The sequence below is a fragment of the Sminthopsis crassicaudata genome, chromosome 4 (genome assembly GCF_048593235.1).
Source record: "Sminthopsis crassicaudata isolate SCR6 chromosome 4, ASM4859323v1, whole genome shotgun sequence".
Taxonomy (NCBI): domain Eukaryota; kingdom Metazoa; phylum Chordata; class Mammalia; order Dasyuromorphia; family Dasyuridae; genus Sminthopsis; species Sminthopsis crassicaudata.
The window spans coordinates 12,694,727-12,710,196 of record NC_133620.1 but is presented as its reverse complement, the minus strand read 5'-3'; the positions used below and the strand labels follow the sequence as shown (position 1 = coordinate 12,710,196).

The window sequence follows — 15,470 nt, the reverse complement described above, 5'->3', positions numbered from 1 at the left end:
GCCAGCCTCAATGAAAAGGTCAGCTTGCCCCATTATAGAAAATATTTAAGATTATTTAGAGTCATAGTTAGCAGTATTTCAAAGCGTTTCAGCTCTTGACTTGTCTTTGACTTCAAATGGTTTTTAAATTTGAATAGGCTATCCAGACTTTAGACTTAGATGACTTCTAATCCCAAAATTCTATGATTCTAAAAACAAACACATTTCTGTTTATAGGTTATAATGTAACATACAACTAAAGACCTTGAAAATGCTCATGGCCAACAATAATTAGAAAACAATTTATTCCTTAATTTAACTGTTACTCTTAACCTAATGATTTTTAAATTTAATTCCTTATTTGGCATTTTAAATGTATCAAGGGTATTTGTTGAACCTGGCAAAAGGGTAATTTTTGATGTTTACTTTTTTGTTCCAAGGTCTCAATTGCTTTTGATATTCTGAGTTCTTAATTAATGAACAAGTTTTAGAAAACCATCAAGTTGTGAACTGAAGTGTCAAAATTAATTTTTTTTAATTAATGGACGAGCTTGTTTTTTGAAAAAAAAATTGAATACACAAGAATAACATTTAGTTGTTAGCATTAAAATTATATGTATGTATGTGTTCTCACAATTTTGTAAAAAAAAAAATAACTTGGAGAGGGGAATTATATAATTCAGGACCTAATATAAAGTTAATAAAATTTGAAAAAAAAATTTTTTTTTTACTTGGCAGCACTTCAGAAGGCAGGAAGAAATCCTTCGCAAAAGACAATTGATAAGTACTGGACTCCTCAAACTGCTAAGCTGAATTTTGATGATTTTTGTGCGATTTTAAAAAAAGAAAAGCCTACTTCAAAATCAGAACTATTAAAGGCATTTAAGAAAATAGATGTAAATAATGATGGCTATATTTTACACACTGACCTTTACAAAATTCTTACAAAGGTAAGCCCTGTGAGAAATATTTTTTTCCTAATCTATTTCAGGAGAAATAGGCCTATTTCTGCTATAAAATTGTTTTGGAACTCTGCTTTATCAACCATTTGCATTGGTACCAGAACTAACTGTACTTGAATGGTAAGAGAAATGACTGACAGAATCTTAGATATTGTCATAAAGTGCTTCTGGATCCTTCTAAAGGAAAGGTGTTTTGTAAATGAAAGCTAAAAGAGTCGCTTGGGACCATATCACCATTCCTTTGTGCCTCTGAGTAAGTCTTTGCTGAGCAACTCTTTGTAAGTCAGTGATCGATCTATGTGCAAAGGAAAAACTGTATATATAAATTGGGAGAAGTCACTTTGTTTTTGGCTGTAGGAAGTATCATTACTCTAGTTGCAATGTTGTATTTTATTTAATCTATAATATTCAGTTGTAATTTGTAAACAGAAATTGAATACAACTGCCAAGAATTTGATAGTGTTGCAAAGGAAGTAATAACAGAAACAGCTCTTTTATTCAGAGGGTTAGTGGCTTCCAACCTTTGACAAACATGAGTTTCCAAAATTTTTCATTGCTCTTCTTTGCATGGCTAATTATAAAAATGTTATTCATTTAAAAATTGATATATTTTAAACTATCTCTTAAAATAAACATTGTAGACATTTAAAAATCTAATTTGTTTTCACAGAGAGGGGATAAAATGACACCAGAGGAATTGAGTGCTATACTCAATTTGGCTGATGTAAATGTGGACGGCAAGCTTGACTACAATAAGGTGTGTGTTAAATCAACTCTTGTACATGTGACCTTGTAATATTGGTGAGGAAGGAATATTGTGATAGCATAGGTATCCTTTCGAAAGTCTGCAACAACTTACTCGTTAATATTAACTGATTTATTTTAAATTGAACATGTTTTCAGTTTCAGATTATTTCATATCCTGCTCTGGTACAATAATTGTATTTTTTAAATAACAAGTTCTGGAAACCTACAGAAACTTATCAGAAATGCAGCTTTTCAAGAAAATAAAACCATAAAAATTATTTAGAACAAACCCAAGTCTGTACATGTCTTATAAAAAAATAATAAATCACCTCTCAGGGTGAACCACATTTTATTTTCACTCAGTGTGACCTCCTCATTGAATCATGGCTGCATTTCACCTGGTCACTTGAGAGTGGTCAATCTGATCCAAGAAAATAAAATGAGTAACTCAGTTCCATTGAAAATGTCTTCCATCTATCAGTCTATCCCTTACCTACTAATGCACATTTCTCCCTCCCCTTTCTAAAATGTATGACTGAACATTTTCCCCACTGGATTACTTTTTTATTTTCTATAGTTTTGTAAATTATATGTGACAACCAATGAGCAGTGTCTCAAGACTGCACTAGAAAAACTGGAAATTGATAGTAAAATGAGGCTTCAGCAATTAGGAAGTCACCTGGAAGGATCTCCTGAGAGTGCCATATCACCAATAGCAAAACCGTCCCTGAGAATTCCAAGGAATATTGATCAGGAAACCATGCTCAATAGAGGTATTTACTTTTTTGGCTAATAATTTTCTCTAAAGAAAAAGGCTCAACTTCAAATACGTTTTTTTTAAAATCAGTAATTCTCTTTTCAACTTGAACAAGATTCTTTGTTATTGCTACCATTTATAGACTCTTTTAGTCATAATCCAAATTCTATAAAAGTAAAGTTTATGATGAAACTTAATTAAGGTTTTAGTATTTTCTCTGAGAATCAAATATTTTACCACAGAGTAATAGTCTAGCAAAGGTGTATATTAATATTACAAAATTATCCAGGGAAACCAGCTGTGTAGACAGTTGTATAATTGCTGAGGAAGTCACTTAGCCTTTGTACGCCTCATTTTTACATCTGTAATGTGAAGGAGTTGTCCATTGTGGCCTCTCCACTCCTTTCCAGCCCAATCCCTGATCCTGTGACTCCACAGTAAATACGTCACTTTTGCCTTATTTCCCATAGGGATATACAGAGAGAAGGATCGATTGCCCAAATGGGTCATTTATATTATTGGATGTTAGAGACAAGATTCATATTGATAACCATTAAATAATATGGTGAAATAACAGAATTTAACAGTTAATGAAAATTTGTTGCAGGTGATGGCCGAAATTCTTCTCTACCATTACCAGCTCGAAAGTATAAAACATCTGTTTCTTTTAATATCAGCATGGGGGCTAACAGCTGTAGAAACTCAAAGCTACTTGAGCCAAACTCACTCAAGGTATGGTATTTTAAATCAGAAATTGGGGGATATTTTTTCATATTATCTTAACAATTTTTAGCATTTATAGTATTTCATTAAGGTCTACAAAGGAATCCTTTGACATTTTTTTAGAGGCATCAACACTTGCAGTCTGTATTTAAAACGACTTTTTCTGGTTTTAAAGTAGAAATGGTAAATAATATCTTGATGAGAACTTGAATGGTAATGTGATTTATTTTGAATCGTTTTACCTGATTATCTAAATTAATGCATCATTAGCCCTAAAATAGCTAATTTTATTTAACAAATAATTTATCTAAGTCTTTTCTTTTAAATAAATCACTCATTCGATATCAGTTCCTATGGGGAAAAGATAACAAAGTCACTTTGCTAAGTCAATATTTGTAGAGTGTTAATATTGATCTTTTTCCTTTGTTTTCCCTTTCTTGACTCAACCTTTACTAGTTTTCTTTCAACAGAAAATAATAGCCACAGAAATATAAAACATTAACTGGAAACTGCTAGGATACATTAAAAATGTGCACCTTGAGACCTCTGTTAAAGGGGGAAAAATGGTTATGACCACATAGTATAACTGCTGTTAGAAAACTGAACTGATTGTTCTCATGAGCTACATTTTGTTTCAAATAACAACTCTGTATTTGTTATTGAACTCTGAAGTCCCCTATATCTTTAAATTGCTAGACAGTGACATTTGTTCTATATGAAAATTTTAAAACATCATCTCCAGGGAATTGTTTTCATTCTGTTTTGGAATCCATACCCCCCAAGCAATTTAGTGTGCATGCTCACCATGTTCAAACATAATATTTAGTGTCCAGCAATGTGATTTTCCATCATTAAAGCCTTCTTTTGCTTCCCAAACATGAAATATTTTTTTAAAAATTCCTAATATTTTCAAAGATGTCCTGTGTGTAATAAATAACCAAATGTATAATTACTCACAGGATAGAAATGAAAAAAAAATCTGTACAGAATATCTTTTGTAAATACTAATAAGAATTTTCTCTCTATATCATATTGTTGTCTTCAAAATAATTTATCCCACACCATTGTCAACCTATTGCCTTTAAAAGAGGATTTTACATTGTAAATAGTAAGGATTTAAACCTAATATTCATAACCATTATTTGCAATCATTTTTGTTCCAGAGATACAGGAAAGAGATGTTTGGGTCTGTTTTCCAGTGACATAATTGAAGTTGTAATACTGAATACTGAAGTTAGGCCAAGGCTTCTCTTAAGACGAGGAAAAATCAAGATTATATTAAATTCTACAACATTGCAGGTTGTCCTGTGGTGAAGCTACCCAGATCCATTCAACAAATTACTATATTTATTGATTTGTTTGAATACTTGTGAGAAAATGCCAAAAGAACACAAGTTGTGATGTCAGTCTTTGTTGAGTGATTGCTTAAAGTAGTGGTCTTCAATCTTTTTAAATAGGGGGCCAGTTCACTGTCCCTCAGACTGTTGGAGGGCTGGACTATAGCAAAAACAAAACCTCACACTGTCTTCGCCCCTCAGCCCATTTGCCATAATCGAGCGGGCCACATAAACTTCTCAGTGGGTCGCATCTGGCCCACAGGCCGTAGTTTGAGAACCCCTGGTTTAGAGGGATGAAAAAAGATAGAAATGGTAAGTCCTTACCCTCCACCCCAAAATTAATATACTTCAATCTTGTTAGAATCAACTGATTTTTCAGCTGGGAGATACTTTAAAGTAGAATCATAACATCCGAGTTGAGAATCATTCAAGTATGGTTTCCTATAAAACTTCTCTGGCAGGTCATTATAACTCCTTCAATTAAAGAGCTGAAGTGTTATGCAAGTGCTACAAGCTAGGACAATGCAGCTCGCTTTTGAATAACTCATAATTGCTAGGAATGCCTTCTTTACATTGAGAAGAACTTATCCATTACTCAAAAATTTTCATTCTGGAGTTAAAAGAGTAATTTTTCTACAAGAAATCCTTTTAAAAATTTGAAGACAAATCTCTTGGCTTACTCTCTCCACTTGGTTTTGCCATTCTGGCTTTCTAATACCATTAAGTTTGTTTCAATCTACAAATGGATTCCAAAAATGGAGTCACCCGAGAAGAGGACAAGAAAACCCTCATCTCTTTTCCCATGGACTTTATACCTTTTGGGGGTCTCCAAGCACATGAGCTTTGTTGGATATTCCCTTCTCCTAACAGTGGACTTCTATTGCCTTTTTTACATAACTACTATGTATTTGTACTTCTCCTTTCCTACATTATGTAATTTTTTTCTTTAACTCAAGGAGAGGAATTCTTTTCTATTTCCTTTTCTCTTGTTTTTCCACCTTTCAAGATCAGTTTTAGATCTTGACTTTTTCAATTACATACTAATTATCCTGTCTAGTCTCATTTGGAAGTAGAAAAGAATTCCTGGGAGAGCTCTAGGTACAAGAGTGAGGATCTTAAAAGAATCTTAACAGATGAAAACCTTGGGCTAAATCTGAGGAGATGAGTTGTAGAAGGAATAAACCTGAGGGCTGGCATTGGGATTCAAAAATCATTCCCACAAGTATAAGATGGAGGAGAGATGCAGATTGGCTGGCAGCATGGCCTCCAAGAGCTCTGGGGAGCTTCTGTGGTGGCAAACTCATTATTAGTCATGTAGGTTGTTGGAATAAAGGCCCTTCCTTGCTGGGGCTGGCCTAAGGATCAAAAGTGTTAGAGCAGGGCTATTATAGCAAACAGCCCCACATCCAAACCCAACCAAACAGGTGCACCTGCGTTAAGAGGCGTAACTTCCGAGTCCTCCTCTCCTCTGCCTCCATCAGACCTCATCTAGAGTTTTGTGCCTAGTTTGGAGTCACAGGAGAATTTTAACAAAGGGTGATCCAAGGTAGCTCGCCACACAAGGCAGCATTTAATAGAGGGTCACACTGCCTGTCAGCAAACATGTCCATGGCAAAGCCTCTGGACAAAAGGGCTGTTGCCCTTATCCAGGTATTAGGGCATATAGAGTAGGTGATATAGGATGGGCAACGTGACTGGTTTGGTAAATTTGGTAATTGGAGCTAGCAATGATCCCTCTCCTTTCCCCCCACCCCTGTTTTCTCATGAGACAAAGAAGTGCCCGTTGTCTGAATGCAGGTGTGAGATCATGGGTCAAAGGTTTGGACAGCAAACTAGATATTCTTGAAGGGTAGGCTGGTGGAGGAAAAATATCGGGCCCAGATCCTTTTATTCACACACATTTGACAAAGTTAGCAAAATTTCTTGAGGCTACAATAGATGGAGTTTTAAATTTAACCCATTACAGACCAGCTGAACTCTGAACTCAGTTCAGAGACAAAGAACCATGACTTAAGCAGTTACAGGTAAAATCAATTAATTGTAAATGGGGTCAACAAGAAAATGATGGAGGATCAATTTCAGTCTTCTCACTGGCTTAAAAGGGAGAGGGATAAAGTGGAGAGTGAGTATCCGAGGCAGGCCACTAGGTTGGTGAAAGGCCTGAGCTGGTAGCTTAGAAGGATCTCCAAGAAGACTTTGGAGGATTCAAGAGCTCTGCTGGGTATTGTGCAGATTCCTTTTGTATAGGGCAGAGTTTTGTCTAGCGCCTTTTGAGGCCTTTCCAACTCTCAGGTTCCGTGATTCTGTGACTAAGGGACAAGGGAAGAAGCCATGTCTACTCAAAGGAAAAAAGGATGTCTGGAGAAAAGACGCAGAGGCTGATTGAGCCTGATCTGACCTCCTTTGTGTCACTGGTCTGTGCACCTGTGCAGGTAATCCTGGGATTCCTGCCCTTCAAGGAGCATGCCAGACAAGGTGCACTCAGCAGCGAGGGCCGCCTCTCACAGCCCACTTCCATCCATCATTTGTATTTCTCTTGCCCTCTGAGCCACTGGCCTTTGGGATTCCCCGGAGAGCCCCACATTGATTGCCTGTCTCACCATAGTGCACAGTGATCTTTTACTTACCCTGTGGTTACAACAGAGGGACAAATGCTTCCATTCCAGCAGAGGGAGCAAAGGCTGCTGGGTGCCTGTGGGCTTCCGTGTCTACACGAGGGGTCTGCCAGATTCCCAGAAGGTGTTAGCATGCCCAGTTGGCCTGTTTGTGGGTGACCTGGCTAGTGCTGAGCTGTATTTGACAGCATCCTTCCCTCTCTTAAAAATGGGTGAGCAGGTCTCCTTGCCTCTGTCTCTTTCTGTTTCTCGTCTTCATCCCTGCTTGCTGCTTTCTCTGTCTAGTTCTAGCTCTACTTCCCTCCCTTCTCTCTGTCTCTTTCTCTGTTCCTCTTGTCTCTATCCCTGCTTGCCACTTTCTCTGTCCTGTTCTCTGTCTTTACTTCCTTCCCTTCTCTCTGTCTGTCCCTGTTTTGAGGATCACCCCCCTCATTAAGGAAGATAAAAGCAAAGTTGTACTTTATCTTTATCATCATTGGTTCTTTTTTTCTCTCTCTTCCCAACTTCCCCCAGTCCTCTGTTGTTTTCAGAATTTTTTACCAGCCTGAGTTCATGCTGGGCCTTAGCCTTCCTGACTGCCTTACAGCTTGGTACTAGGTTGGGGTTGTGGGGGGGATGGGGGACTTGCCATTAGTTACTCTGTCTTTGAGCATGGCCCTTTAAAATCTGAAATAAGTGGAAAGCTTTCTATGTAGCTAAATCCATTTTTTATCAGCATTTTACCCTTTTATTTCTCATCTGGCTCATTTTATTTATAGCTTCATCCTCTCTCTTAAGATGGGTCTCCCATTAGTCTCAGACTGTGGGTCTACATAAGGCTATTCCCAATACAACCCTCCTGTTTTTTTAATCATTGGGCTCAGAAAGATGAAGGAACTTGAGTATATAAATACTTGGGGAATAAATTAATCACATTAAACTTTCTGGAGGGCATGAAGGACACGTACTAACCCAGAGCTCGATCAGTCAACAAACTTTTGCTAAGTGCTTACACTGTACTGGGCCTGGTCTAAGCACTAGAGATGCAGAGACAAAGGTGGGGACAGACTGGGTCAGGGACTTAGAGCATCCAGATGCAGATACTGAGGCTCCCAGAAGCTCTCTGGTTTGTCCAGAATCACACAGTGGTAAATAGCAGAACTGTGACTGGAATGTTGGTCCCTGTAACTCAAATCCAGTGGATCTTTCAACTAGGTCATCTAAGAGTACAAAGGAGTGTAGCTATTTGTCATTGAGTCATTTTCAATCATGTCCAGCTTTTGTGACCCCATTTGGGGTTTTCTTGGCAAATATCCTGGGATGGCTTGCCATGTCCTTCTTTAGCTCATTTTACAGATGAGGAAATTGAAACAAACAGGGGGAAATGACTAATCTAGGGTTCCACAGCTAGAAAGTGTTTGAGGTGGGATTTGAACTCAGGAAGATGAATCATATTGATCTCTGGGTCTGGCATTCTATCCATCACACTACTTTGATGCCCTGTAACTGTATTAGGTAGAATATTATTTGATTTAAATATTATTAATGTTTCAATTCTCTGTAGCTTTCACATAAACTTCATAAACTTCATTTTATTCTGAAGTGTTTGATCTTGCACTTCTGACCTAAGTTCTCATTTCACTTCATTTCCTTCTCACTGTCTTTATTTTATTAGCTCCAAACTGTTTGACCCTTTTTATATTTGTAAAGGAAAGGATTTTTTTTCCCCCCTGAGGCTGGGGTTAAGTGACTTGCCCAGGATCACACAGTAGGAAGTGTTAAGTGTCTGAGGTGGGATTTGAACTCGGGTCCTTCTGAATTCAAGGCTGGTGCTCTATCCACTGTGCCACCTAGCTGCCCCCAAGGAAAGGATTTTTTAAAAAAAATCTTCCAAGTAAGTTAATAAAGAGAATATATTATTTTATGTTTGTAATGTATTTTAAAATGCGTTAGTTCTCCTTCCAGCTGTATGGATTGCATTATTATATCTTGTCCATTTTACTAAGACAAAACTGAGATAAAGAGAAGTGAGTTCCATAGCACCAAGCAGTTCTTGAGTTAGAGGGTATCTGGTCCCACTTGCTGCCATCGCATAGAGACTGCTCCTTCGCAACTGCCAACAAATTATCATAATCAGAGTATTCTGAAATGGATGGAAAGTCTTTATGACTTATGACTTTATGACTTTATGACTTCTCAATAACATCGTATTTTACAATAACTTTACAAAATGGTTTCTCTTCTATTCCCTGCAAGAATCCAAATTTTATCCCTGTTTTAAAGTCTACAACAAGGCCCAGCTAATGGAAGCATGTAATACATGGGTGTTGATTGGTTGGTTGGACTCAAACAGCTATTGCTGAGGCAAGAAAAGGAATTAAGAGAGAAAATGGCCTTTTAGGGACTACAAAATGGCTTGAATGGCAGAACATGGACCAGATGACTGATATTAAGGCAGACCAGATGGTTAGACTGGCCCCCATCAGTTGGTTGCTGGAGGATCTATGAAGCACATACTTTGTGCAAGGTACCGTGCTATGCGTGGGGGACACCGGGCAGTACAACAGGGTGGTCTCTCCTCTCCAGAAGCTTACAGCTAAAGGGGAGGTAGAAGGATGATGGAGAGAGCTGATTCTAATCACTATGATGATCATTATACCCTCAGATAAGGAGCACAGCCAGGGGCTCTCTCTTTAAGGGATACTTCACCAGGCCTGAGGTGCCTGTCCTTGGCTCTGCCTCCAAACCCAAAGTGCCCAGCGTCTGAGCACATGGAAGTTCAGTCAGATGGATCACAAGCTTCTTTCTGTACTGTGCTAGGCCCAGAGAAAGGGCTTGGTGAAGCTAAAAAACCACTGGGGTTAAACTAAGCAGAGTCTGTCTCCTTAGCCACCCCATTAGGATGGGCCTGATCAGGGTGATTTCTAGAGCAGAGTTAGCAGTTTTATTTCTAACTTAAGAAGATGAACATAACATTTGCTTCCCAGATGGTATTCTTGGGCTCTCAGGCATGTTGCGGGGTCCTGCTATGGTGAATATGTTGAAAAACGTAGTCATTTAGCAAGGGCAAACATGAGAAGGAGTGGCTGACAATACCTGCCATGATTTAAACACAGAACTCTGGGACTACTCCATAATTAGCCAGCAGAGTACTGTAAATGATTTTGATACAGGAACTTTTTGCTTGCCAATCAGGATAAGGAATTTGCTACTTTCCCCAATTTTAAGTCATAGAATCAGAGAACTTTGAGCTGGGAAGGACCTTAAATATAGTCATGCTGGCCCTTCCACTTATATGTGACTAAACTGAGGCACTTATATGAGACAAAACTAGTTACAGGGCACATAGCAAGCTTGCTTGTAGAATCTAGACCTGCTGACTCCCAACCCATGTCTTCATACTATGCTTAAGCTCTATGGAGAAACATCTAACTCTTTTCTTTCCTTATTTTTATGTTCGTTCTTTCTTTAAATTCACAAATAATATGGCATTGTTTCAGGGACCTACAAACAACTTCCACAGGTGCGCATATGTTTAGATTCCTTTTTTAAATCCAGAGTACATATTATTAATATGTGTAGTTCTTGTTCTAGGATCTTACTTTTCTGATAATTGTAAATTTGATTTCCAAAAGAACAATCTTTTTTTAAATTAATATTTCCCTAATACTAAAAAAGCATTTTCATTGAAAACTTTAAATATATTGGGAGTTAAAATGTGAAGTTTACTGTTTTTGCAATTTCTTCTTTTCAAATTGCCTTCTAAATTATGACCAATAACAGATTTGTATCTTATATATAATAGCATAATGCTTCTTTTTTAGGTTTACATACTTCACCTGATTTGATAGTGTATAGCACCACCTTATGCCCTCTCTAAGGAAAAACAAGCTCCTGTTTTTTTCCTTTATATTGATTAAAAAATAACTAACTTGACACAAAAGTTTCTTACTGTTAACACTTCAGACAAAAAATTCTTCAATGCTGTCCTAGTTTACTTGCTATAACATTCTGGCTCATTGTCTGATCCAGAATTAGATTCTATTATTCTCATTTCAATTGAAATATGCAGCAAAATGTATATAATTATACAAATTATGTCATTTGAGCCTCAAAAATTTACTTGCATTATTTTAAATTTTATTAGATCATTTAATTTATGACTTAATTTTATTTTGTTACAAAGATACTGAAGCTTGACCAGTGCTCCAACTTAAAAAAAATCATCTAAATGGCATTTGATACTGTGGGGAGAGCTGAACTTTTTATTAGGATGTTCTCATCTAGTCAGAGCTGCCTCTGGATTCTTTGAAATGTGGTTGATGTTACTCTGCCCCTTCTCTTCCTCCTAGTTTGAAATTGCTGCTTTTTTCTACCATTCTCCAACCACATTAAATCATGCTTCCAGACTTCACAGATTTACTTGCATTTTTTTTTCTACTCCGCAGAATTCTCCTCCTCAAAAGCTATCCCTGTTTTAGCAAAGAATAAAAACAAAATCAGCAAAGCTAACCACCTCCTGAAAATGTCTTGATGTCACATGTAGTCTTCTACACTCATAGCTACAAATATTATTTCATATTAACTATCCCTACTATAGAGAACCCTTCTTTTGCAGGGGCACAGATTGAGGGACTTGCGCAGGGTCACACAACTAGTAAGTGTCAACTTTCTAAGGCAGGATTTGAATTCCTATCCTCCTGGTGCTCAATTCACTGTACCATCTAGCTGCCCCATGAGTGTACTTTAAACTTGTTTTATCTCCATTGCTTCTCTGTGTTTTACAGGGTATTTCTGCTCATAATTGTCTATCATTCTTCTTTGTACCATTTTACAGGCAACTTTATATTCTAATTCTATTAACTTTATATTAATTCTAATAACTTTATATTCTAATATAGGATTCCCTGTGTTTGTTTTCTCTTTCTGATCGACATTTTAAGATGCTTATGAAATGAGGTGGTTTGGGGGCTCCTTATTGTGGCAATGAATTGATATGTTAGACTGCCTGATGAAATTATCATAGTCCATGTTGATATGATTTCTTTTATCTATGTCATCTTTTATTTTTAGTTCCTTGTTTAAAGAGTTGAGGCTTAAGTTCCCTCGATTGTATTGCATACCCTTTTCTCATTATTATTCTTTCCTCCTCTACCCCGCCATTAAATATGATCTTAGCTCTGATGAAGTTAAAGTGAGTCTAAAATAGATAGATGTCCATCTCAGTAATACATCCCATATCAATGACAAGTCTTTTCCAGTCTGTTAAAATATTTTCAGTTTTCATTCTTTCTGGTGTTATTTGGCGTTTGTCATAGCCATTATTTGTCATTTTTTTTTTCTCAAAAAAAGTACTCATGATATAAAGATACAAGGTTTCATTGTGATTAGTAAGGCTTTATCCTTTCTCATTTATTTATTTTAGTAGCATTTTATTTGTCCAAATATATACTAAGATGGTTTTCAGCATTGACCTTTGCAAAACTTGTGTTCCAGTTTTTTTCTCCCTCTCTTTTTTTCCCCTCCACTCCGATACAGCAAGTAATCTGATATAGGTTAAACAGGTGTAGCTCTTTTAAACATATTTCCATATTCATCATGCTTCACAAGAAAAATCAGATCAAAAAGGTGTAATGTTCTCTGGGCATTTCCTTGAGAGTCTCTGGGAGCAGCCTTTGTTTCAGTTCAGTAATCATCACAAGAGTAGCCAGGGGTTAAAGTCCAAATCCTTTATTGTCTCCTTAAGTCTTGTCTCCTTTCCTGGGGCCCGCTTAGCTTTCATAGAGGCCTACCTCTCTCCTTGGTTCCAAGAGCTTGAGCTCCCGCCTGCTTCTCTGCCCTCTGAATCTCTCCCGAATCCAAAGGTTTGTGCTTCAGCCTCCAGCCACCAGAAAAGTTGATGTTGGAATGAATCTGTCTCAGCCTGTGAGAGCTTCTATGCCCTTGTCTTTTCTGGCCCTGAGAGCTTCTAACTTATATGCTCTACACTGAGTACACACCAATCATTATATCACTAGGAACCATTATTTGTTGTAGAATTAAATCAATCATACCGAACCATGCTAAACTAGATAACTATTATCTCTATCAATTCCACTGACTTAGTATCTTGTAAGAATCCTGTTTCAAGTTCAGAATTTCTGTCCCATAACAAAAAAGAATAAAAAAAAACACAAGAAAATAAACAGCACCAAAAGTGAAAATACTATAATTTAATCTATGTTCAGTCTCCATAGTTCTCTCTTTAAAGTTTTCTCTTTTGGGTGGAGATGGCTCTTTCCATAATAAATCTATTGGAAGTGTCTTGAACATCTCACTGTTGAAAAGCGCTATATCCATCACAGTTGATCATCACACAGTCTTGTTATTGTGTACAGTGTCCTCTTGCTTCTGTTCACTTTTCTCAGCATCAGTCTTCCCAGGCTTTTCTGAAATCATCCTCCATAATATTCCATTACATTTGTCTGTCATAACTTATTCAGCCATTCCCCGATTGATAGGCAGCCACTAAATTTCTCCTTGTTACCACAGAAAGGACTGCTACAAATATTTTTGTCCTCTTTTATGATCTCTTTGGGATATAGGCCCAATAGAGCTTTTCTTTCATAATTTAGTCTGTTTCTGTAAAAGGGACCAGATGCTTAAACGTGACCTTATCCTAGCTGACTATCTGCCTGGCATAGCTCTCATCCAGCTGCCAGATCTTCCCATTTTCACCTCCACAGCCCATCTCTACTCACACTACCTGTCTTCTTAGTGCAGACCCTGATACCTCCCTGTTAGATTATTACAGTATTGTTAAAGTCCTACTATGTGCCCACCTCTGCCAGGCCCTGCTAGGTGGCTGCCTTTATGAAACTTCCTATTTGGCAGGGAGCCCCTCCACAGATATACAGTTCTGTCTGTCTGTAATGCAGAATAGAACAGACTGACATGATGGAAGCAAAGTGCATATGGGGCATAAGTAGGTAATGATCAGTGACCACCCATACTGGGGAAAGGGAGAGCTCCTTCATCTGGAATGACATTAGGAGATGGAACTCCTCAGATGAGGAGTTTCCTTCTGTTGATGGAACGAGATTAAGTGTCTTGTCTAGGGCCATTTAACCAATGTGTCTAAAGTGAACCTTGACCCAAGTCAAGGACAATTCTTTGTCCCCTACATAACCAGGGCTCTCTTATTCACAAATATATTCGCATATTCATATCTGCTCTTAAAAGTATTTAATTAGTATTTAATAGAAAACCATGCAAGTCTCAAGTGGTCTTCAATTTCATAAAGAGCTAAACCTTTATGGGAGAGATTGTAGACAATATAGTTATCACCTAAAAACTAATTGCAATAAATTGTAAATTGTATTTTGCAATATTTGCCTTTGGTTGATAGTGACAGATAAAGCAGAGAAAGAAAAATACAATTATCTGTCCATTTGGAAACATGTTCCATTTGGATACAAGATCTAATAGAATATGTCTAAATAGAGAGATGATTTTATCTTTCTCTACTTTATCAGTCATCCTCATCCAAGGATTCTATTAAGGCCAGTTGTGTTTGAGTTATGTCATCATCTTCTGTTAGTCCATTTCAAATTCGAATCTAGGAGGGAAGCCATCTGAAATTATGGTGTATTCTTTTTTTGCCATTGAACTTGAACTCTGTGTTTACGCCTTTTTTTTCCTGGTCTTATGAAACCTAGTTGGGTTTTGTTGTTGTTGTTGTTGTTCCCTAACTGTATTTTCTTTATGATTAAATGGAAATAGTACTTTTCTAGGAGTGTTGGAATCTAGTCTTAATTCCTTTCTCACCTCCTTATAAAACTTTGAACCCATTCACTGGTGTTTATGTTAGTTTTTTTTTTTTAATTAAAGTAATTAATATTATCTTTCTCTCCATACCTTATAGGAATGTTGCAAAATTGCTAAAATTATATATCTGAAAGTATTTTGAGTTCTTTGGAGAATTTTGAAAACTAAGGACTTCCTTCTTTGCAAGATCTGGCTATGAAGTAATGAGACTGATTTCCTTCTCTGGCTTATGAGAAAAGGTACTCATTACTTTCTAGTCCTATCTTGTTTAGTGAGCAATATGGTGTGGGGATTGAGCAACAGGAGAAAAGGCATCCTCTCAAGTTAGAGAGCCCAGATTCACCCCCTCCATCTATGCAAATTATTTGATCTCTCTGGGACTCTCTAAAATGAGATAGTTGGATGAAATGGCCATTTTAGCTCTAGAACATTGTTATTAGGAACTTAAAGTTGCCCTCTGAATTATTTCTATCTTTAATTTCTACATATTTAAAATATAAATTTTCCTTCCTTTTATAAAATGGTATAGATCACTGAAAACTAACTACTTTTAAACCTTTTTGCT

General features: G+C 37.0%; 1 protein-coding gene across 2 annotated transcripts in view; it reads left to right on the top strand.

Annotated features, from left to right (window-relative positions):
- EFCAB7 (EF-hand calcium binding domain 7) overlaps nucleotides 1-15,470 on the top strand; it is a 46,702-nt gene that overhangs the window by 13,905 nt on the left and 17,327 nt on the right. For both annotated transcript variants that reach the window (XM_074265749.1, XM_074265750.1), the window contains 4 exons: nucleotides 718-929; nucleotides 1,612-1,698; nucleotides 2,266-2,461; nucleotides 3,053-3,177. In XM_074265749.1, coding sequence (XP_074121850.1) covers nucleotides 718-929; nucleotides 1,612-1,698; nucleotides 2,266-2,461; nucleotides 3,053-3,177 — 620 coding nt within the window. The remainder of the gene's footprint in view (nucleotides 1-717; nucleotides 930-1,611; nucleotides 1,699-2,265; nucleotides 2,462-3,052; nucleotides 3,178-15,470) is intronic.